The following is a 23157-nucleotide window of genomic DNA, read 5'->3' on the forward strand; positions in this document are numbered from 1 at the left end:
TAATGTTTGTGACGGAAACGTCCATCTCTTTCCTTCCAAAGGAGCCTGGATCTTAACTGGTTTTCCCTCACATTCTAGGAAAGCCGCTTGCCAGGGGGCGGATTCCTGTCGCATCAGGAGACCCCAGGACGGTGCTGACGTCCGAGGCTCTCCACACCTAGGCGAGATGCAGCTGTCCAGGCTCTGAGCACCAGCACAGCCTGCCGCTTCCCACCAGGCCAGATGCTGTCCATTCCGTCCTCTGTGAGAGCTATTCTCCCCCCCAGCCCTCCGGGAAAACATCACCCAGAGGTTAATCTTAAATATCTTAAATATCCCTTATTCCATGAAGTCTTTCTCTGGCCCCTCAATGAGCTCATTTTTAGAGAAGCACTTTCTCTTTAATACCAAGGTCATTGGCTTTGCTTCCCCTTGTCTGAAAGATCTAAGCCCCCCTTGTCCGCTGAGGCAGGCCCCGCGCAGGGTCTGTCTGTCAGTGTCTCCTGGAGCTATTTCCCCCTCTTTAGTTCGCCTGGGTGACTAATGTCCTAGGCTTTGCCCGCGGGGAACAGAGGCAGGACACTGGAGTGACAGAGACTCCCAGATTCCTCAGGGCTCTCAGGTGCCTGACTATTTCACAGATGTGAGCCGGCAGAGGGAGAGGATTCGCAGCCACAGAGAGCAGGCAGTGTGGAGACCTGGTTTTCTCCGTGTCCAAGGCCCCCGGGAGCATCCTCTGTGGGTTAAGGCCTTTTTCATGAGCTCATTAACTCTTTATAGGAGACAAAAATCCCTGACTAATAGAGCGATTGTACAACAATCGACATCAATATTAATGAGGAAAATGCCCATTTTCTTACACCAACACCCACGAAGGACCTATATAAGGTCTGCCAGCGAGGGGCGGTTTTGGCTTTAAGTGGATCCAACCGCAACCGAAGTCGCAGTCCTGCCTTCTCGCGCCATGAGTTCTATGCCCTGCAGCTCCCTCCGGGGCAGGCAGGTTGCAGAAGCCGAGGTGGCCGCCCCGCGTCTGTCGGCCACCGTGGCGCATGCCAACCGGGTCCGCGTGGGCAACACCCCGCTGGGCAGACCCAGCCTCTGTCTGCCCCAAAGCTGCAGGACGGCCTGTCCCTTGCCGGGGACCTGCCACATTCCCGGGAACGTGGGCATCTGCGGGGCCTACGGGGAGGTGACCCTGAACGGGCACGAGAAGGAGACCATGCAGTTCCTGAACGACCGGCTGGCCAACTACCTGGAGAAGGTGCGGCAGCTGGAGCGCGAGAATGCGGAGCTGGAGACCACCATCCGGGAGACGAGCAAGTGCCACGAGACCAGCGTGTGCCCGGACTACCAGTCCTACTTCCGCACCATTGAGGAGCTCCAGCAGAAGGTGAGGGCTGTGGCGCACAGATCAGGGGTCAGCCTGCGGCTCCTCGCCCTGGGGGCCAATTCCTGCCTGCTGGCTGCTTCTGTAGAGTCGGGCGGGGGCCCTGGCTCGGCTCACCCATGTCTGTGGCAGCTTTTGGGCTGCAGGGCAGAGCTGGGGTGCTGCGACAGACTGCCTGGTCTGCACAGGTGCACGATTGACTGTTTAGCTTTTGGTAGAAAAAGGTGACTGACCTTTGCTCTCGATGCGCAGGGCCTGGGCCAGCAGTGGGATCAGAACCACTTGCAATGTATCTTGAATTGCAGGAAGAGAGTGTTTGGAGTGACGATGAATGGGAGTGTGTAAAGGATGGGATGGGAGACTGATTTATTATTTACTTTTTTTTTCTTTGAGAGGGAGGGAGATAGAGCGTGAGTCCACCTGCTGGTTCACTCCTCAAATACCTGCAGCAGCCGGGGTTGGGTCAGGCCGAAGCCAGGAGTCTGGAACTCCATCCTGCCTTCCGCACGGGCTGCAGGGCCTCAAGTACTTCAGCCATCACCTGCTGGCTCCCAGCGCATGCATTTTGAACCCAGGCACTCTGATACAGGATGCAGGCACCCCCAGCAGTGAATTAACTCCTGCACCTCTCACACGCCCTGGGAGGTAGGATTTGTCTTCCCAGGATTCTGAGTCCAGGATTAGTCTCTGTACTTACAATTCCTAAACTGTTGTTACAAAACCAGTGCTACTGTTACGAGAGCAACTAACCTGTGGTGTAGCAAGACAGTGAGAGGTGTCTTTTTTAACGTGCTTGATGAGTAGTGCCTATATGCTCAGTAGCACCGGCCTCTTGGGCATAGCTCCTGTCTTTGATTATCCACCGAGTGCGCCTTAAGAGCCTGCATCTTAGTTTGGGAGACAGGAAGATGAAGAGCATCAACATGGGAGCCGTAGACACCTGGTGAGATTCTGAGAAGAGCTTTGCGAAGTTGCACAGCCAGAGGGAGGGACTTCTTACTTGGAACAGCTCCCAGTTTATCTAAAGCTTTCGTGGCCAGTCCCTTGCTTGTGGCCCAGATTCCAAATCCTGTTTGTATCAGGCTCAGCATCGGATTTGGCAAACCCGAGCCTTTGCTGCCCGTGCACTTGGCCGCTGCTTCTGTCTCCTGCTTCCGTGACTCCACGCCTTCGCGTTCCCAAGACACCTCCTGCGCATCCTCACCCCTGTAGCACAAAAGCATGGCTTCTGTGTGTGGGAGTTTGTGGTGTCCACGCAGAGCGGCAGGGAATCCCTCACCGGCCTCCTTCCTCCCCCCAGATCCTGTGCATCAAATCTGAGAACAACAGGCTGGTGGTGCAAGTGGACAATGCCAAGCTGGCTGCCGACGACTTCAGGACCAAGTGAGTTGGGGGCAGGACAGGGAGCCGGAGGAGCCAGGTGCCTGCCTTGGCTCCCTCTCTTGGGGTGCGACTGGCATTGGGATGCGATTGGCCCAGCAGTTACAGCAGGAGAAAACAAAGGGCATTAAGCCCCCAGATCTTGACAAAGGCCCACCCCCCAGTTGTTCAGCTTTTGTAGCTTATAATGTGCTTGAGAGGCGCCATCCTCTTGGTTCCAGCGTAAGAGCCTTGTGAAGCAGGCGGGGTGGGGATGGCAAGCGAGGACACCGAGGCTCGGCGGGTGTAAGTGACTCACCAGACGCCACACGGTGGCACAGGGGCTTGGCCCCAAGTTTCCTGCCCAGTGTTCTTACTTCCTGGGAAGCTCCTGCCTCAGTAAGGCTGTTTCTGTGCAGAAGCCTGGCTGCGTTGTGAGTGCCCGTCGTTCACGATGGGAACCATGTTCCGCAGCCCAAGGTGGATGCCGAAGAGTTTGCACCTGAGCTGGGCCTGCCCTGGGAGCAGGAAGGAGCGCTGTGCGGCGTGGTCCTCAGAGCACTGTGGGAGCTCTTCAGAGGCTGGAGAGAGCCATTGCCTCCCTCTCCCTCTGGCCAGTTTGGCCTCTACTCTGAGCAGGGGGCTGGGCAGGGGAGCGTCTTCAGTGACGCATCGTGCTGCCTCGTTATCGTGCCACCTCGCTCTTGGACCGTCAGCCAAGGTGGGTGGGCGTTGGCCGTGTGTCCATCACGGTGCCCTCAGTATCAGCCACCGCCTCGTGTTCATCTCAGCTGCTGAGTGTTGAATGGAGAGGTGGGGACACCCCGCTGCTTTGAGGCTATGAGAGCGCACAGAGGAAAAGCCAGCCCACAGTTAGACTGCAAGGGGAGGGTCACTGGGATCTCAGCCGCAGGCCACGTCGCTGTGCCCCTTCTTGCTCGCTGACTCCGACCCCCGTACCTGCCCGGTGGAAGGTACGAGACGGAGCACTCACTGCAGCAGCTGGTGGAGGCCGACATCTGTGGCCTGCGCAAGGCGTTGGACAACCTCACCCTTGCCAAGAGTGACCTGGAGGCCCAGCTGGAGTCCCTGCAGGAGGAGCTGCTCTGTCTCAAGAAGAACCACGAGCAGGTGCGTGGCCCTTTGTGCAGGTGCGTGGCCCCTTGTGCAGGTGCGTGGCCTCTTGTGCAGGTGCGTGGCCCCTTGTGTGGCATGCTGACATTGTGGGGGGTGAACTCAGGCTCACTGCGAGGAAGAAACGAGGTGTTCTCCTGCTTGGATATTGGCAGCCCTGCAGGCTTCGCCTTGTAGCTAAGCCTCACAAGCTATGCAGGCGAGCTCTGGCTCATGGTGAGAGGCTGTGCCTCTCCCACAGCCCCTGGAAACTTCTAGGCTGGCGCTGGCCCTGCTGCCTCTTCAGAGGACAGCAAATGGGCGCCCAGGGGAGCAGCGGGGGCCTCATGAGTGGCCGCCTTTTTCCTTTGCCCCCAGGAAGCCCACACCCTGAGGTGTCAGCTTGGGGACAAGCTGCGCATCGAGCTGGACACTGAGCCCACGATCGACCTGAGCAGGGTGCTGGAGGAGATGCGGTGCCAGTACGAGGCCATGGTGGAGACCAACCGCAAGGACGTGGAGCAGTGGTTCCAGGCGCAGGTGGGGGCGCGGCTACAGGGCGGGGAGGCCGGGGCTCTGCTGGGGCACTGGGCGGGGAGGGCCCTGGGCTCTGCTGGGGCACTGGGCGGGGAGGGCCCCAGGCTCTGTTGGGGCACTGGGCTAGGAGGACCTGGGCTCTGCTGGGGGCACTGGGCGGGGAGGGCCCCAGGCTCTGCTGGGGACACTGGGCTGACCTTGACTCTCCTGCTGTGTTTCAGTCTGAAGGCATCAGCCTGCAGGCCATGTCCTGCTCCAAGGAGCTGCAGTGCTGCCAGTCGGAGATCCTGGAGCTGCAACGCACCATGAACGCCCTGGAGGTGGAGCTTCAGGCCCAGCACACGATGGTGGGTTCCTGTGCCTGTGTGCGTAAGATTCCCGGGGCTCCACTGCCCTGGGCTCAGTTCTGGTCTCACTCAAACACCGAGCAGGGCCTCAGCTCACAGCATGACTTTGTCTCCTCTGTGGAACCTTCTCATGGGTGTGGGTGCTGGGGGTGAGCAGGACCCCAGGTGGGGAGGCCTGTGTGTACCGTCAAGGCGCTAACTCTGTGAGTTCTTGCAGCTGAAGATGCTGAAGGCAGCTGGGTTCATCCCTGGGCCCGGAGGGCTCTGGGGGCGCAGGTCTTCCTGAGATAGTTGGGGGTGAGGAGCCTTGATGTTTCCACCTGAGTCCGCCTTTCTTTGGTGCTGCAGAAGGACTGCCTGCAGAACTCCCTGTGCGAGGCCGAGGCCCGCTTCGGCACCGAGCTGGCCCAGATGCAGATCCTCATCAGCAATGTGGAGGAGCAGCTCTCCGAGATCCGGGCAGACCTGGAGCGGCAGAACCAGGAGTACCAGGTGCTGCTGGACGTCAAGGCCCGGCTGGAGTCGGAGATCAGCACGTACCGGAGCCTGCTGGAGAGCGAGGACTGCAAGTAGGTCCCCCGAGGTTGTTTGCATCAGTGGGTCGCCACCATGGACGAAGCAGGGATCTGTTGCAGGGAATGACCTAACAGCAGCCTCAGGCCTCATCTTTGGGGAGCAACTTGCACCCCAGGAGGCCTGGTGAGCGCACATCCACCTGGACATCCGGGTCGATGAAGGTGTGCAGCTCACGCCTCCTGGGCTGCTTGGCAGGTTGCACTCCCCCCAGGTCTGACTCCGGCGAGCTCAGGGCGTGCAAGCTGGGCTGGGTTCGCTCTGGGAGCAGCATCCCAGGGACAGGGATTCTCCGTCCTCACAGTGCTGTGCTGAGGGCACGAACACCTGATCTTCTGTTCGCGTTCCTAGGCAGCCCCGCCAAAAGGCTAATGCAGATCAACCAGTTCCCCATCTTAAGCCATAAGCAACAGGGTTAGGGGCCTTTAAATTGAGAGAGTGGTTGACGTCAGGATTCTTCGCTGCCTCCGGCTCTTCCCCTCTCTCTGCCACGCCCCCTCTGCACAGGAGGTAGCTCAAGCCTTTGCTTAGGGCCTCTGTGTGCTGGCCTCAGCTCCCCTTCTCCAATCCAGGCACCTTCCTGCCCATTTGGAGCTTACAGCGCCCTCTAGAGTCTAGTGCTGGAGTTTGCCCTCATACCCTAAAGTGTGTACAGATTTGTGTTGTTCCTGTCTCACACCAGTGTCTCCAACCACGCCTTCTGTGTCCACAGGCTGCCCTGCCACCCGTGTGCCACGCCAGCCTCCAGCACCAGGGGACCAGCCCCGGCCCCCTGCGCCCCCTGCCCTGCCAGGCCTCCCCGGGCCCCCTGTGGGCCCTGCTTGTCCACTCGACGCTGACACGGGCCTCAGCCTGTGGGAAATGGGACCGTCCTCAGATCCTGTGACTCGGCTCTCCAGGCCTGCCTTCCCGGGCCAGCCCTGCGGGAGACCGAGGCGAGGCGGCTCCTTGGGGGACAGGTTTGTGAGTCCAGCCGTGCAGCCCCTGACCGGGATGTGTGTTTCCTCTCCTCGGGGTGTTCTGTTTCTCTTCCGCTACCGCCTGATTTCCTGTTGGCTTTATTTTCATTTTGCTAATAAATTTCACACCTGCAGCACGACGGGTCCCCGTGCTTCTGGTCTCCTTGTCTCTATTGCAGGCTGAGAACCTTGCTGGGCGCTCCTGGAGCCGGCTGCCCCCCACGGAAGTGGCCGCTGTGGCTCGCTCACCAGACTGGCTTTGGGAGATGGCAAAGCCAGCGAGGACGGGGCTTATAACGGGACAGCAGGGAATGGCAATTGGCCTCGCAGCCAAGATACCACTTAGGATGCTCCTGTCTCGTGTCTGGGCTCCGTGTTGGCCTCTGGCTTTTTCCTGACCCCAGGTTCCTGTTATGGACCCCAAGGGGCAGCAGTGATAGCTCAGCTGCTTGGGTCCCTGCCCCCCACGTGGGGGACCTGGATTAAGTGCCTGGCTCAGCCCTGGCCGTTATGGGCATGGGGAGTGTGAACCAGCACATGGGAGACCTCTGTCTCTCTGTCTGTGTCTGGCTTCTCAAATAAAAAAATTTTCAAAATTGGGCCCTGACCTGACCACACCTGTTTGGAGCCAGAGTCACAGACACAGCTTTTAAAACACAGACGCTAAGTAAAGTCCGCCTTTCTTGTGGCTAAAGTCACCTGATCCTGGGGCAAAGCAAAGGCTCAGATCAGTGGTCCGCGGCCCCCACCCCCTGGGCACCCCACTCACGTCGAACATTTGCGATCACACACCCCTTCTGAGGCCTGTGTGCAGCTCTAGCCACCCAGACGCTGCCTTTCTCCTGCCTATTGGGACACACTGTCAACGTTAGACGATGGTCATCATTGCACCTGTCACATGATTAGTCTAGAAAGGTGCAGACAAGCTGGCCCACCCAGGTTCCCCAACCAACTCCACGGATCGGTTCTCCTGGCAGCTGCCTGGCTTGGAATTTGCAGGCGATGGACACATGAACCGGAAGTTCCCCATTTAGACAACTGTGGCCAAGAACCAGCGCATCTCCAGAACTCTGTGACAGCTGGCCAAGGATAGGCAGTAGTGAGTTCCCCATCGCGGGAGGTGTGCAAGCAGAGGCTCCACAGCCATGTTGAGGGCGCTTGGGTGTGTGGTGGGGCTGGATGGGGTGGTGGTCTGCTGCTGACCTGCACACCTGGTGGCCCCTGCTTTCCAGGTCTCCACAGTGAAGCCACAACTGATGCAGCCACCAAACCCGCTCTAGGAGCTGGGCTGTCTTTTCCCTCTCTGTTCTGTGTACTCTCTGAGTGGCAGTAGCTTGCTGGGGAATCTGCAAGTGTGGCTGATGCACAGGTAATCCAGCCCACCCTGGCTCAGGCCCGCGGGGCAGGCAAGACTGCAGCCTCGAACCCCAAGGCTTGACCGAGAATCTGGTTGTGCTCTGCCTCCAACTGGCTGCAAGTTCAGGATCCTACCCTTGGCCACTGTCCTTGCAGACAGAACAGATTGGCTTGGGGGGCACGAAGACGTCCATCACAGGAGGCTGGGGGGTGGGGGAGATCGGGGGCTGTCACACCCTCGCCTCCTCTAGGCTGTGCCTCTGCTCTTTCCCCCAAGGGGTGCAGAGGTCGGGCACAGGTGACACACCCTTGCGGCACTCACCCAAGAGTAGGGTCCCAATAAGAAAGAGCAGTCTCTGTTAGTCTTAATTTAGTACCTGACCCAACCGCCCTCGCCTCCTCCTTTGTACTTAAATAGCTCCTTTCATCCAACAAGTTCAAAGCCGTCTAATAAAACAAAACCACATAATCTTGCGCCACAACAGAGGAGGCAAGCATTGTTTTCCCATCTAAGGAAGAGAGAGGAGGTGAATCACTCAGTGGTTGAAGGGCTCTTCTCGTGACATAAAATGAGTCAGTGGGGCCTGTGTTTCTCAAGTTCACTTCCAAGGCCCTGACACATTTATAATGAAAAGATTACCTTTGATGAGACATGTGTGTGTCTCTGTGTGTGTGCGTGTGCGCGTGTGTGTGAAGAAAAGCTTCCCTGGAAACCAGATAGCCCATTATTGCCATCACCACCACAAGAATCATCATCATCACCATCACACGCCATCATCGATGCCAGCGTTGTCATCGGAGCAAACGTGTTGAGCTGTGAGCCAAACGCTTATCTAAATTAGAGACGTGCGGCTAAACATAAACTCATTAGATCTATGTCAAGCCCTTGAAGTCAACACTATCGCTTCCCCATTTCTCAGATGAGGACCCAGGGTTCAGGGAGGTCAAGTAACGTGCTCCAGGTCACACAGCTGCGAGCTGGCGGAGCCAGGACGCGGATCCAGGCGGCAAGCATCCTCCAGCTGTGCTTTGTGGAGGCCGAGTCTCGGATTTTGACAGCTGGGTGGCAGAGCCCCAGACAGCGCGCTGTTCTGAGGCTTTCCCTTGCAGAAGATAAGAATGCTGGCTAGGGGAGCCATCTCTGAGAATGTATACCACCAAGAGTGGTGCAAGGAATGGCAGTTCTAGAATAGCTCAGTGTGACCTGAAGCTTGAGGGCCCTGGCGAATTCAATGACCTGGAACCACCAAATCATTAAAACTGCCTGCCGGGGCCGGCACTGTGGCATAGCGGGTAAAGCTGCCGCCTGCAGTGCCGGCATCCCAAGTGGGTGCCAGTATGAGTCCTGGCTGTTCCACTTCCATTCCAGCTCCCCGCTATGGCCTGGGAAAGCAGTGGAAGATGGCCCAAGTGCTTGGACCATGGCATCTGTGTAGGAGACCCAGAATAAGCTCCTGGCTTCTTGCTTCAGATCAGCCCAGCTCTGGCTGTTGCAGCCATTTGGGGGGGGGGTGAACCAGCAGATAGAGGATCTCTCTCTCTCTCTCTCTCTCTGCCTCTGCCTCTGCCTCTCTGTAACTCTGCCTTTCATATAAATAAATAAATCTTTTTTAAGACAACTGCCTGTCATTACTAAAACCCCTTTGCCTACTGAAAAATAGGAGAGAAATTGTCTGAATCCCTTTCAGATAAGACGCTCATTGCTTTCTCGTCTACAAAGCACATTTATAATGTACTAATTGGAGCCCACAAGCAGCCTGGAGAGAGGCAGAGCCGGCGTCAGGGTCTCCACTGTGCAGCGGACGTTCGGGCACAGGCAGGGGAAAGGTGCCAGCAGGTGCCAGGGGCAGCGCCAGGGGCAGCACCAGGTGCTCAGGCTCATCTTCTCAGTGCTGGCCCACCGCGCCTGGAGGGACATCTGCACACAGCTCCACACTGGAGCGCTCTCAAACGCTGGAGTGGGTTTTGCAGGGAGAGCCGTTCTGGGGTCTGGAATGTCCCTGAGGATAATCTTCCTGGAACTCTCTCCCAGCCCGCGACACCTGCCTAAACTCCATGCTCAGACAGAGTTCCCAGCTTCTGGCTGTTTCCTGGCCTCCCTCTTGGTGCTGGTGTTCGTGCCCGAGTCTCCCTTGCCTTCCTTCCCCAGTTGGTTCTCTGGCGTCCTCTACAGATGACCTGGGTCCTGCACATCGGCCTCCTAGGAGATCCCTCTGGTCTCCAGGGGGCAGAGTTGTGTCTGCTCACCCACAGGCCCACCTGCTGCCCCTTCCAGTCTCTTTTCTTTTTCCCGTCCTCTGTCAAATGTGCTTGCTTTACCATTGCCTTTTCTTTCTCTGCCCCACACCACATCCCCAGAGTGATCTTTTAGCACCTGTTGAAGTCTCTGTTTTTGCGCCTGCCAAAGCTTCCCTATGGGCTGCCACAGGACGTCCATCACCATCACCCTTCCGGTGTCTCCAAAGCAACAAGAACCAAATATCCAAACACCTAATTACCAGGCATGGCTGCAGAAAAGATGCTCCAAGAGATGAGGACTCTGATGAGATCCATCTTGGATCCTACTTAGCAGTCGCCTAGGGAGGGGGGATACACGTCCGCCTCCTTCAGGGTACTGAAGTGACTTGGTCCCTTCACCTCGTGGCTGAGAATCACGAACTGGATTGAAACAGCCCGACTGGAGACTGGGGCAGGAGCAGGCGTGGGAGGAAGGGACTTGGGGGGTGAACACCCAATTACACGGTGTTCGTTGTAGACCCGCCTGCTCAGCAGGGATAGGCGCTCCTGGAAGATGGGGTCACATCTTCCCCTGCCCCCACCACGTCCCCTGTCCCTGGAACTGTGCCAAACACACAGCAGGTGTTCAACAAGGGCCTGCTGCCCCGTGTATCACATGTGCGGTCTTCCGTTTACGTTAACTGAAAACCTGTTTCCGAATGCCCATCTCGCACCTTCTCAATATCTCATCTCCTTACCTTTGGGCTGTTTCTCATATATTTTTGGCACTGATGCTATTCATAGAAAGAAAATCCTTTACCAGAACCACAATTCTCCTATTTCAGGTTAATCCCGTGCCCAGCATTGGGAAGCCACTTAATAAAGGAGCTTTGGATTAAATTAAACTCAATAAAAAATGTGGGTTTGACTGTCCATTGACGACTTGATTTCTCCTTGAATAGATAAATTTTGCAAGTATATCATCTAGGAAATCAACAGAGTACACAAAATCTACTCCCAACCTACATGAGGTCAGGGGGCTGTTGTGAGCCTGGGGTCCCACGCCCCCGCTAATTCAAGAAGTAAATCTGCTCAAACTCACTGATCTCTTGAAAATACTGCAAGAGAAAGGCTAGATTACAAAGGATGGCGGCGCTGTGCTTACTCACCGGTCAGTCTGCCTGCAGTCTCCACTCCGGATCCCGGATCCGCGTGCCACTTCGCCTTGTGCAGGGCAGCCAGCAGGGGACAGCAGCCTTCTCTAGCATCCGTCCTCTCCTGCGTCTCCAGTGTGGATGCCACATCCACCATGACCTGAGGCCACAGCAGGTCTGCTCATTCCTGGTCCCTTTTTCCTTCTTCTTCTGTACGCTCTTTGTCCGTAGAATCGCTCCTTCCCCGGGTGCAGAGGGGGATGCATTTCTCAGCCACCAACAAATCTCCGACTGGGTCAAGGAGGAGATGCTCGGCTCTGGACACCTGGGAGCAACGTCGCTCCCTTCAGAGGCTCCGGAAGCTGCGGTCCTGTGTCTGAGTCATCTCCATTGATGTCTCACAGGACACAGGGCTGCAGGGCCACCCTTCCGTCCGTCAGCTTCGTTTGTCTTGGCTGCTTCTCCGCTTTCCTTTTCCAGGTTAGCCCATTTGAATAGGGGTCAGCTGTGTCTGATTTGCATGGCCTTGGACAGTTGTGATGATTCAGCTCAGGTTTCCCTCTTGCTTCTTTGTTCGCTTCTCTCTCTTATCAAGCACAGCCCCCTTTGTCTCCAGCTTGCTCCATTTCTCTGATCCCCTGCTTTGTACAGAAATTCTATTTTCGCTTTTTTGTCGACCCAATTCCTGAATCTTCTCATACTCACAACCTGAACATTCTCCTTTGCCGAAAGCACGCGTGCTCCTGCACCTGCCGACCGGTGGAGTAGACCCAAGAGCGTGGAGAGTGCTGCTGTGCTCAGGGCAAAAACATCTCCCTGGGTGGGGAGGAAGGAAGGTGAGGCGATAGCTCCTTGCTGGAAAGCCAGTGCTTTGGGTCAGGCTGACAAGAGCTGGGAGGCAGGAGGCCAGTGCTGCTCCCTACAAGTGAGTGCTCACCAGTGCTCATGGGCCTTTCCACTCACCCCAGTCCCTGCCAGCCAGCCTCTGTGCTTCCTCCTCCTTTGATTGTCTTGGAAGAAAACAAAGAAAATTGGATTTTATTGCCCCTCTGGGATCTCTTTGTAGTGCTGGGAGCTTTTCATCTGAATGGCATTATAATAAGCCATGATAATGGTCTTGGGGAGTATAGCTGAGGGGCCTTTTATCTGAGACCCAAGCAAAGCATCCCATGAAGACTCATGACAGCTCCATGGGGGGAAGGACTCCAATAATTGTCCACAGAGCTGAGGCCCTGGCCTGCAGCCAAAGCCGCGGGGGAGGTTGGGGTGCAGCCTCCTGCGAGGCAGGTGGTATCTGGTTGTGCCTTTAATTGGACAACTTAAAGATGATTTATTTATTTAGTTATTTGAAAGGCAGAGAATGAGCGGGCGAGTGAGTGAGATCTTTCATCCATCCACTGGTTCATTCCCCAAATGGCTGTAACAGCCAGGTCTGGGCCAAGCCAAAGCCAGAAACCAGGAACTCCATGTGGTCTCCCACTTGGGTGGTAGGGGTCCAGATACTTGTGTCATCTTCCACTGCCTTCCAGGTGCATTGGCAGGAAGCTGGGTTGGAAGCAGAGCCGCAGGGTCTTGTACCAGGGCTCCTCTCTGAGACGCTCAAGGTGCAAATAGCTTAGCCTGCTGAGCCACACACCAGCCCGAGGCAACTTCTGTGTGTTCAGAACTGTGGCCACCTCTTCTCCAGGCCTCCTGGTGCCTTCCTTCACCTGCCTAGGCAACCCCAAATGGCTCCAGACTGCTTCACAAAACCCCTTGCTTTTCCTTTCCTGGTGCCCAGGTCCTTAGATTCAAGTACAAAACCACAGAGTCCTCCTCTTGCACCTTCATATCTCTGGTGCTTTTAAAAATGCACGTATTTATTTTAAAGGCAGACACACACACACACACACACGAGAGAGAGAGAGAGAGAGAGAGAGAGAGAGAGAGAGAGAGAGAGGTGTCTCCCATTTGTTGGTTTGCTCCCCCAAAGCCTCCAACAACAGAGGCTGAGCCAGGCTGAAGCCAGGAGCTGGGAATCCAGGCCAGGTCTCCCATGTGGGTGGCAGGGATCCAACTACTTGAGCCGTCACCTGCTGCCTCCCAGAGAGTGCGTTAGCGGGAAGCTGGATTCAGGAGCACTCGACCCAGGCACTCCAATGTGAGATGTGGGTGGTCCAAGAGGGGTCATAACCCCTGCACCAGGTGCTTGCCCTGATACCTTTGATTTTTAAAGCAGGTTGTATGTAAGCCAGTAGGGCTGGGGAGCCCGGGACAGAACACGGAGCATCCTGCTGCTCTATTCAATTCACTTACAGAATTGGGCAAAAGGTTTGAAAGTTTAATGGGAAATTTAAGAATGATTTTTTTTTTTTATGTTCAAGCCAACATGGAAATATTATGGACTATAAGGTCATTGGTATGAAGTTTTAGGATCAACTTCGGGTGATTCCATGTCCGTGGAGGCCCCATTGGACTTCCCCCCAATTTTCCCAATGTGCCCACTTTCTGTGGAAAAATTGGACGGCACTTCCTCATTCCACGCTCACTCACTCCTGCCTCCAGACACTTTTCCTGGGCAGTTTGAGTGCACGTATGTGGGTCTCCCAGCTTGCATTTTTTAGCGCTCATTTAACATTTTTTTTCCCAGAAAATTTCCCTTTGTCAAACTAATTATTGAAGCCCCCACCTCTAAAACCCTCCCCTTACAGCTCTCAGACATGATGCAGAGGGCATTGTGTACTCCCTTAAAGCACCAACAGGTGTCCAACCTTTGCAACCATGGCCCAAGTCAACCTTCATCATCCAGCTCAAGACGTCCATGGATGGGGGTGCTATATCATTTAAAGACTCTTCTCTTAAAGCAAAGGGTGAGAGGGTCTGCTGCTGCCATTGGAGGTGACTTCTTCCTCAAAAGCAATCTGTGTCTCCCCCTGGAAATGTTGGGGGTGGGGGGGGGGCCAGGACCCGAGATGCTTTTGCACCTGTAGCACCACGTGACACAGAAGAATGCCACTGCATGGACCAACTCCCAGTTAATGGCCTCTTTGAAGGTCTACCACAGAGCTTGAATTCATGGGTACACAGCCCGAGCTGGAGCCCTGACTTAGCAAGAAGCTCAAGTAAAGAATTTTATGGGAGAAGGGACTCTGGTGAGGAAAGCAAATAACAGACTGGAGCGAAGGGCGTTTGAAAACCAATGAAGAAATAAAAAGAAGAAAGACATCGCCTACCACATCCACGCCCTCCGTGGTGAGGGGTATAAATGCAGCCCCGAGGAAGGAGACCCACAGCTCCGTGGCTTGGAGAACTTGGACTCGCTCTTCAGCCGGGCACCTCGCTCCCTCCCAGCGCCATGCCGTACAACTGCTGCCTGTCCAGCCTGAGCTGCCGCACCAGCTGCTCCTCCCGGCCCTGCGTGCCCCCCAGCTGCCATGGCTGCACCCTGCCCGGGGCCTGCAACATCCCCGCCAACGTGGGCAACTGCAACTGGTTCTGCGAGGGCTCCTTCAACGGCAGCGAGAAGGAGACCATGCAGTTCCTGAACGACCGGCTGGCCAGCTACCTGGAGAAGGTGCGGCAGCTGGAGCGCGAGAACGCGGAGCTGGAGAGCCTCATCCAGGAGCGCTGCCAGCCGCAGGAGCCCCTGCTGTGCCCCAGCTACCAGTCCTACTTCCGCACCATCGAGGAGCTCCAGCAGAAGGTGAGCCGTGGGCTGCCATCTCCGGGCCAGGGGGAGTTCGCTCTGATTCTCTGGGTGTTTTGCTTCTGCGCCACCAGGATCCTTGCTGCATCTTTTACCTTTGAGAAAGAATTGGATGGCTTCATACTTAGTTTCCATCCTCACTAAGCAACCTCTCCCTCCCCAGATCCTGTGCACCAAGTCTGAGAACGCCAGGCTGGTGGTGCAAATTGACAATGCCAAGCTGGCTGCCGACGACTTCCGGACCAAGTGAGTTGTTTAGGATCCACACGAGTACCCATTGCTTTTGTTTCTCCTCTAGTTAAAGGAAAGAGATTTCTACAGCTTTCCTAAATGACAGAGCAATCCAGCGGTTGTGAATGATGCTGTAGAGGACTGGGGGAACCAAGTAAAGAATCACAAAACCAGATGAGGACTCAAACCAGCCTGTTTAGCTGGGGATCCGTATCGGGCCATGACTTGGCCTCCAGAGCTCTGTCTCCTGGGTCTACTCCCTGCACAATGTGTGTGTGTGTGTGGGGGGGGTGGGGTGGGGTGGGGGACAAGCCCACGGGGTCGTCAGAGATCTTCCTGTGTTTCTTAAAGACCTGCCAGTTGCTGCTCTGACCCTGTCCTTGTGCAGGTACGAGACGGAGCTGTCCCTGCGGCAGCTGGTGGAGGCCGACATCAACGGCCTGCGCAGGATCCTGGATGAGCTGACCCTGTGCAAGTCAGACCTGGAGGCGCAGGTGGAGTCCCTGAAGGAGGAGCTGCTCTGCCTCAAGAGGAACCACGAGGAGGTGAGGCTGGGACGTGGAGATGGAGAAACGCGACGGGCTGTCGGGCTGAGGCAGGGCGTCCGCGGTTTGGAGAGGCAGAATCAGCACTACGAGTATCAGGCTGAGCCTGTCTTCATACATTTTCTTTCAACACACCCAAACATGGCGACTAAAGAAGAACTGGAGAGAGGCAAAACCTGCCCATGTTCCCTCGCACACTCAACACTAGTGCACCGTGGGCGTCTCCAGAGCGGCTTCGCCAGTGTTTGCTCAGCGTTGAAGCCGGGGTCCCAGCACTGCTGGGCAGAGTCAGTTTTGTCCCCAATCAGACCCCACACGTGGGTCTCCACTGCTTCAGTCTTGGAGAAGAAAGACGGGGAGCTTCTCCTCTCCCTTTGGGGAGCGGTCGTGACACGCCCTGACTTCTTGCTCGCTCCCAGTGATGGATATACAGCCTCAAGTGGTGCAGCCGGCATTCTGCACCCCGAGGTTCCCGCAGCCAATCTGCAGGCCTGGGAATTGCAGACTAGTCAGTGCGCCCTTCCTTGGCATCCAGCAGAGCCTGGGATGCCTTTTGAAGCCAACACCATGGCACGGCCATGGTGAGGAGGCAGCTGTGGGACACGACTGTAGACAATTTGCCTACGGCTGTCCCAGACAGCTCCCCTTGCCATTTCTTTCCTGGTGAAACGCAGCCATGGGGCTTCCACAGGCAATGCCATTTATGAGAGCCCATTCTTGGCTGAGGTTGTGTAACTCTTGACTTTTCCCCACCCACAGGAAGTCAACACCCTGCGCTGCCAGATTGGAGACCGCCTCAACGTGGAGGTGGACGCTGCCCCCACCGTGGACCTCAACCGCGTGCTCAACGAGACCAGGTGTCAGTACGAGGCCCTGGTGGAGACCAACCGCAGGGAAGTGGAGGAATGGTTCACCACGCAGGTGCGCACCCGGGACCCCGAGCCCCACGTCCTGCGGGGCCCTTGAGGCAGGGTCTGATCCCATCTTCTCCCCTTGGGCGTTGCAGACCGAGGAGCTGAACAAGCAGGTGGTGTCCAGCTCGGAGCAGCTGCAGTCCTACCAGGCCGAGATCATCGAGCTGCGACGCACGGTCAATGCCCTGGAGATCGAGCTGCAGGCCCAGCACAACCTGGTGGGTACCGCTCACACATGCTGGGGGCACTGCAAAGCCGGGGAGTTGGAGCCGCTAGGGTACCCCTGGGGCCACGTGGCCTCCTTGGCTGTCGAGGGAGAAGCCCCTGGAGAAACCCTGGAGAGCAGCAGCTGTGTGACCGCCTTCGTGTTCTGTCCCCCCCAGAGGAACTCCCTGGAAAACACGCTGACGGAGAGCGAGGCGCGCTACAGCTCCCAGCTGTCCCAGGTGCAGTGCATGATCAGCAACGTGGAGTCGCAGCTGGGTGAGATCCGGGCGGACCTGGAGCGGCAGAACCAGGAGTACCAGGTGCTGCTGGACGTGCGGGCCCGGCTGGAGTGCGAGATCAACACGTACCGGGGCCTGCTGGAGAGCGAGGACTGCAAGTGAGTTCACAGCTGTAGGTTCCCGAGGCAGCTGCCGTTGCGAGGGTGCTGCTCGGTTGGATCTGTGCAGGAAGTGCATACCTTGGGAAGGGAATCACGCCTTCACCCCAGGCAGGTGCAAACAGGTCCCAGGAAGCATGCTATGGTCAGCATTCAAAACCTGGAATGGTTTGGGTAGAAGAGTTGTTGGATAGAGAAGCTGACACTGCATAGCCAACTGCATTCTACTGAGATGAGAGTGCACCCCGGTTTGCATCTTGATGTGACACGCGAGCAATGACGTCTCTTATTCTTACAGTGCCGTGTTGTGCAAGGGTCCATTTCCGTGTGCTCCCTTCTCTAGGGTTGCAGTTACTGCCAGGCAGGCTGGATTTGGTTTTCTCTCTGCAGTCTATAGAGGAAGACCCCGGGTCTTGGAGAAGGCCAGTGACTGGCCCCTGGGTCCCAGCTAGGAAAGGACGGAAGTGGCGATGTTAGAGTTTGTGAGTGGCTGTAGTGTTTTGGGACCCTATGGCATAGATACCATTAGCATTGTTTTTTTCCAAGTAGGAGAGCCTGTGGCCACTCTCTGTTGAAGGCCAAGCCAGGTCCTGGCGGGCATGGCACTTTTGGGGTCACTCTGATATTTTATTCTAACACTTCCCCAACTCATCCTTGCACTTCCTTCTTTTCCTCCAGGCTGCCCTGTAACCCCTGTGCCACGACCAATGCGTGCAGCAAGCCCATCGGGCCCTGCGTCTCCAACCCCTGTGTCCCCTGCGCTCCCTCGACCTCCTGCACACCCTGTACCCCACGGCCTCGCTGTGGGCCCTGCAACTCCTTCGTGCGCTAGAAGCCAGGGCATGTGGCAGCAGCTAGGACGCAGGGCCTGGGGCTCAGAGCTGTGGCCTGGCCCTGGGTCATGCCACAAGAAGGGCCTGAAAACACGACCTGCCTGACCGGCGCCATCCCGGCGAGGCAGGCGAGAAGCTCCCCGCAGCCCCAAGCCACTCGGACCTCCTCCGACCACTCCCGCCACCCTCTCCTGGAAAGCTCTCTCAAGGGCCAGCGGCCCTCCCTTGTAGCCTAATAAATGCAACTTCCCTGGCAAAGCAGCAGCCTTGCTCATTGGTATTCATTTGTTTCAATGTGCTCATCACTGAGTAGTCCATAAAAAGCCACTTGAAAGCCACACCATATGATGTCCTGACTCTCAGCCGCCAGAGCCGTTCCATGCCCGGGGGCACGTGGCTGGCCCAGTGCCCTGGACCCACGGGTGAGGCAGGCAGGCCGGCTGGCAGGGAGGAGGGCGAGGCAGCGGCAGTGCTATGGCCTGCATCTCCTCCTGACCATTCCTGAATATTTCTCTTGGCCTGCACATCTCCCAGAGCTGCTTGTATCCAAAGCAGAACCTGGGAGGCATGAGCTAAGGGTTGAAGACAGATGCCAGGAAACTCATCTTTCCTATGCAGGATAATTCTTATTTTTATCTTCTTAAATTATCTTCATTTTCTTTGAAAGAGAGATACACAGAGAGGGGGAGACAGAGAGGCAGACAGAAAGAGAGATCTTCCATCTTCTGGTTTACTCCCCTGCAACAGCCAGGGCTGGGTCAGGCCAAAGCCAGAAGCCTGGAACTCCATCCAGGTCTCCCATGAGGCTGGAAGAGGACCCAAGGACTTGAGCCTTTATGTGCTGCCTCCCAGGGCTTGCGTTAGCAGGAAGATGGATCAGAAGTGGAGTCACCAGGATGTGGACCAGGCACTCTGAGACGGCATGTGGGTGTCACAAATGGCATTTTTTTTAAAAAAAATTTATATATTTATTTGAAAGTCAGAGTTACAGAGATGGAGAGGCAAAAGCAAGAAGAGAGAGAGAGAGAGAGAGAGAGAGAGAGAGAGAGAGGTTTTCCATTTGCTGGTTCATTCCCCATATGGCTGCAATGGCCAGGACTGGGCCAGGCTGAAGCCAGGAGCCAGGAGCTTCATCCAAGTCTCTCATGTGGGTCCAGGGACTCAATGACGTGGGCCGTCTTCTGCTGCTTCCCAGGTGCCTTAGCAGGAAGCTGAATCAGAAGTAGAGCAGCCGGGATTGAACCAGCACTCTGATATGGAATGCGGTCGTCCCAAGAGGTGACCCAACACAACTCAACACAACACTAGCTCCTGAGTTATTAAAACCATTCTTCTTACTTTATAATTATATCTCATGCGTAACTATAGATAAAACCTGGTTCAAAACCCTTAGTGTCTAGCAATAAGCTGTGATTTTGAGCAAGTTTCCAAAGCTCCATTTCTTCATCTGAAAAATAGGCTTAGTTTCCAGAATTGTCATGAAGATTAATTAAGGTAACGGATCCATACATTTTCAATAAATGGAAGATATGTAGTTTCCTATTGCTGCTGTCATGAATTACCACAAAGTTAGTGACTGAAAACTGAAAAATTTATTACCCTAAAGTCCTCTAAGTCAAAAGTCCAAAATCAGTCTAAAAATCAAAGTTTTGGGCTGTGTTAAAGTTAGGATATCAAGTTGTATTTCTTTTCTTTCTTTTTTTTTTTTTTTTTTTTTGACAGGCAGAGTGGACAGTGAGAGAGAGAGACAGAGATAAAGGTCTTCCTTTGTCATTGGTTCACCCTCCATTGGCCGCCGCGGCTGGCGCGCTGCGGCCGGCGTACCGCACTGATCTGAAGCAGGGAGCCAGGTGCTTCTCCTGGTCTCCCATGGGGTGCAGGGCCCAAGCACGTGGGCCATCCTCCACTGCACTCCCGGGCCACAGCAGAGAGCTGGCCTGGAAGAGGAGCAGCCGGGACAGAATCCAGCGCCCCGACCGGGACTAGAACCCCGTGTGCCGGCGCTGCAAGGTGGAGGATTAGCCAAGTGAGCCGTGGCGCCGGCCTCAAGTTGCATTTCAATATACTAATAACGAACCGTCTGAAAAGGAAATTAAGAAATAATGCATTTGCAATGGCAGCAAAAATAATAAAATACTTAGGAACAAACATAACTAAGAAGGCTAGGACTTGTGCAATAAAACTGCAAAACATTGCTGAAAAGTTGAAGAAGATATAAAGTTATATCATGTTCATGGACTAGAAAATTTTCCCATTTTAAGATGGCAACAATTGCCAAAGAAATCTATAAATTCAATACAATCCCTACCAAAATCCCAGCGTCATTTGTGGCAGATTTTTAAAAAAATATGAAGATTTATATTGGCTCTTTTTTTTTTTTTTTTTTGACAGGCAGAGTGGACAGTGAGAGAGACAGAGAGAAAGGTCTTCCTTTTTGCCGTTGGTTCACCCTCCAATGGCCGCCGTGGCTGGCGTGCTGCGGTTGGCACACTGCGCTGATCCGATGGCAGGAGCCAGGTGTTTATCCTGGTCTCCCATGGGGTGCAGGGCCCAAGCACTTGGGCCATCCTCCACTGCACTCCCTGGCCACAGCAGAGAGCTGGCCTGGAAGAGGGGCAACCGGGACAGAATCCGGTGCCCCAACCGGGACTAGAACCTGTGTGCCGGCGCCGCAAGGCAGAGGATTAGCCTATTGAGCCGCGGCGCCAGCCTATATTGGCTCTTAAGAAACCCCCAAAAAACCACAACAAGTGGGCTGGTGCTGGGGCGTAAGCAGGTAAAGCCATTGCCTGCAGTGCCAGCATTCTATATGGGTGCCAGTTCTAGTCCCGGCTGCTGCAATTCCAATCCAGCTCTCTGCTGTGGCCTGGGAAAGCGGTAGAAGATGGCCCAAGTCCTTGGGCCCCTGCACCCATGTGGGAGACCTGGAAGAAGCTCCTGGCTCCTGGCTTGGGATCAGCTCAGCTCTAGCCATTGCAGCTATCTTGGGAATGAACCAGCAGATGGAAGACCTGTTTCTCTCTCTCCCTCTCTGCCTCTGCCTCTCTGTAACTCTGCCTTTTGAGTAAATAAATAAATAAGATTAAAAAAAAAAAAACCCACAATCTTTGAAGAGAACAACATTGGAGAACTCACTTCCCGATTTCAAAGCTGAGTACAAATCTACAGTAATTAAAAGTGTGACATCAGCATTAAGATTTATAGGTCAAAGGAGTAGCATTGAGAGCCCAGACATCAACTCTCACATTTATTATTGAATGACTTTTGTCAAGGGTGCAAGATCATTCAATGAGGAAAAGATGGTTCGATCAAGAAATGAGACAGGGCCGGCGCCGCGGCTCACTAGGCTAATCCTCTGCCTGCGGTGCCGGCACTCCAGGTTTTAGTCCCAGTTGGGGCGCTGGATTCCGTCCCGGTTGTTCCTCTTCCTGTCCAGCTCTCCGCTGTGGCCTGGGAGTGCAGTGGAGGATGGCCCAAGTCCTTGGGCCCTGCACCCGCATGGGAGACCAGGAGGAGGCACCTGGCTCCTGGCTTTGGATCAGAGCAGCGCTGGCCGTAGCAGCCATTTGAGGGGTGAACCAACGGAAGGAAGACCTTTCTCTCTGTCTTCTCTCTCACTGTCTAACTCTGCCTGTCAAAAAAAAAAAAAAAAAAAAAAAGAAATGAGACAGTACTCTGGAGTGATGGGTAATTCTGTCTAGGGACAGAAGTTCTAGATCTGTAAATCCTGCCATTTTCCAAAACCCAAAATCTTCATCTATGTAGCTACACCTTAATTTTGTAAATAAATGGGTTCTATATTTCTTTAAACACTTCCATGCAGCTCCTTATTTTTCCCAGGTGATCCGTCAGGGTCATCAAACACACAGCAGGACAGTGGCCTTGCTTTGGAACCCGCCTGGCTCCGGCCTGCTCTCAGAGCGTCTGCTGTAATTGGTCCGGGATTCAGCCTGGCCACTCCCAGGGAAGCTGTAGAAGCTCTGCAAGTCACAAGTTTCCAATGAGTCAGGTTGAGACCCATTTACTAGACCCTGGGTTCTAGCTCGGATGGATCCTCTTCGCGACTCTGTTCTTGGCCAGGACGCGTGGCTCCTGTGAACTTTAGTGTCCCCAAATGTGAAGTGAGAGGTCACCAAACTTCTCTACCCGCTTTATACACAAGCCAGGAGGAATGTGGGGAATTGAGTTTATGGAGACACTGGTAAAACAGGGTGTTTTTATTAGGATTGTGGATAACTTTGGTTATCACCAACCCAACACATAGCTAAGCTTCTTAAGGGTAAGAAAGCATATATTTTTTCTTCTTCTTTTGGATTTCATGCCAAGCAGTGGAATATCTGTATTGTCTTATCAGCTTTCACACCACCATTTCTTTCTTTTCTACGCCTTGCTCAGCATCAGGAGTGTAGGCTTTGCCCAGTACCGCTTGGCACTCTTTGGCTGTGGCTCGTCTTCTGCCCAGTTGGATGGCTTCATGGTGTGACCTGTTTGATGGGCTCCTGGGCTTCCCTGGACTCAAGTCTTAGTCAGCTAAGTGTACTACATTCAGACATACAACCTCCCAGGTTCACCTGCTGAGTGTTTTTGCCAATTCTTTTCCTCTCTGTTTCCCTGAACATGTTATGTTTGCTATGAGATAGAGATAAGCTGCTTTTCTTCATGCCTGTATCTGCCATCATTTGCGTTCGTAAAGGCTGAGGCTTCCATTAGAAGAGCAGTGCGGTCCAGGGGTGCCCAGCATTTTCTTCACTGACGGCCTGTCCCAGTACTCCTAGGAGTCACACCTTACAACAAGCATGTGGGATTGGCCACTTTTTTTTGGGGGGGGGATAGAAAATGATTTTATTTCTGTTTTAGCAATATAAAAGGTCAATTAGGAAAAAGAAAGCGTATACAGTAACCAAAATCATGTGCTTACATCACTGCGCAATTTACAAAACAAAGATAATTGTCCTTCAAAACCAGACAACAGGTTCAAACTCTTCACACCCCTAAGTGATGTTGGGAACAATGGCTGTTACATGGCCACTGATTGCAGGCACATTTCCAGCATGTTCTGGTTATCCCTACTCTCATTTTATCTTCTTTCCTTTTTCTCTCTCATCAGCTTTTTGCTTTCTTCCCTTCTTTTATTCACTGGATCCCGAGGGTCATATACTTCAAATGTGTCTGCGTTCTGCATGCTTGCATCTTTCACCTTGGGACTGGCCACTTTTTAATCTCAGTTTGCCGGGGGAGTAAAGCAATGTTCAGGAAGCCTTTTTGTCTTTTGTTAAAAAAAAAATATTTCTTTATTTGAAAGGCAGAGTTACAAAGAGAGGGAGAGACACAGAGAGATCTTCTATTTGCTGGTTTACTCCC

The 23157-nt window shown here is 54.5% G+C and overlaps 2 protein-coding genes across 2 annotated transcripts; both read left to right on the forward strand.

The window, feature by feature from the left end:
• The first annotated feature begins 943 nt into the window (after nt 1–943).
• Nucleotides 944–6137, forward strand: LOC133746804 (keratin, type I cuticular Ha8-like). Its single transcript, XM_062175056.1, has 7 exons — nt 944–1372; nt 2670–2752; nt 3703–3859; nt 4220–4381; nt 4600–4725; nt 5074–5294; nt 6011–6137. Exons 1-7 carry the CDS (start codon nt 944–946, stop codon nt 6135–6137), a joined length of 1305 nt encoding a protein of 434 aa, XP_062031040.1.
• An 8178-nt stretch (nt 6138–14315) lies between these two features.
• Nucleotides 14316–17795, forward strand: LOC133776591 (keratin, type I cuticular Ha1). The gene is made up of 7 exons (XM_062215662.1): nt 14316–14666; nt 14833–14915; nt 15289–15445; nt 16205–16366; nt 16452–16577; nt 16743–16963; nt 17642–17795. Exons 1-7 carry the CDS (start codon nt 14319–14321, stop codon nt 17793–17795), a joined length of 1251 nt encoding a protein of 416 aa, XP_062071646.1. The 5' UTR covers nt 14316–14318.
• Nucleotides 17796–23157: the final 5362 nt, after the last annotated feature.

Source organism: Lepus europaeus, chromosome 18, assembly GCF_033115175.1.
Source record: "Lepus europaeus isolate LE1 chromosome 18, mLepTim1.pri, whole genome shotgun sequence".
Taxonomy (NCBI): Eukaryota; Metazoa; Chordata; class Mammalia; order Lagomorpha; family Leporidae; genus Lepus; species Lepus europaeus.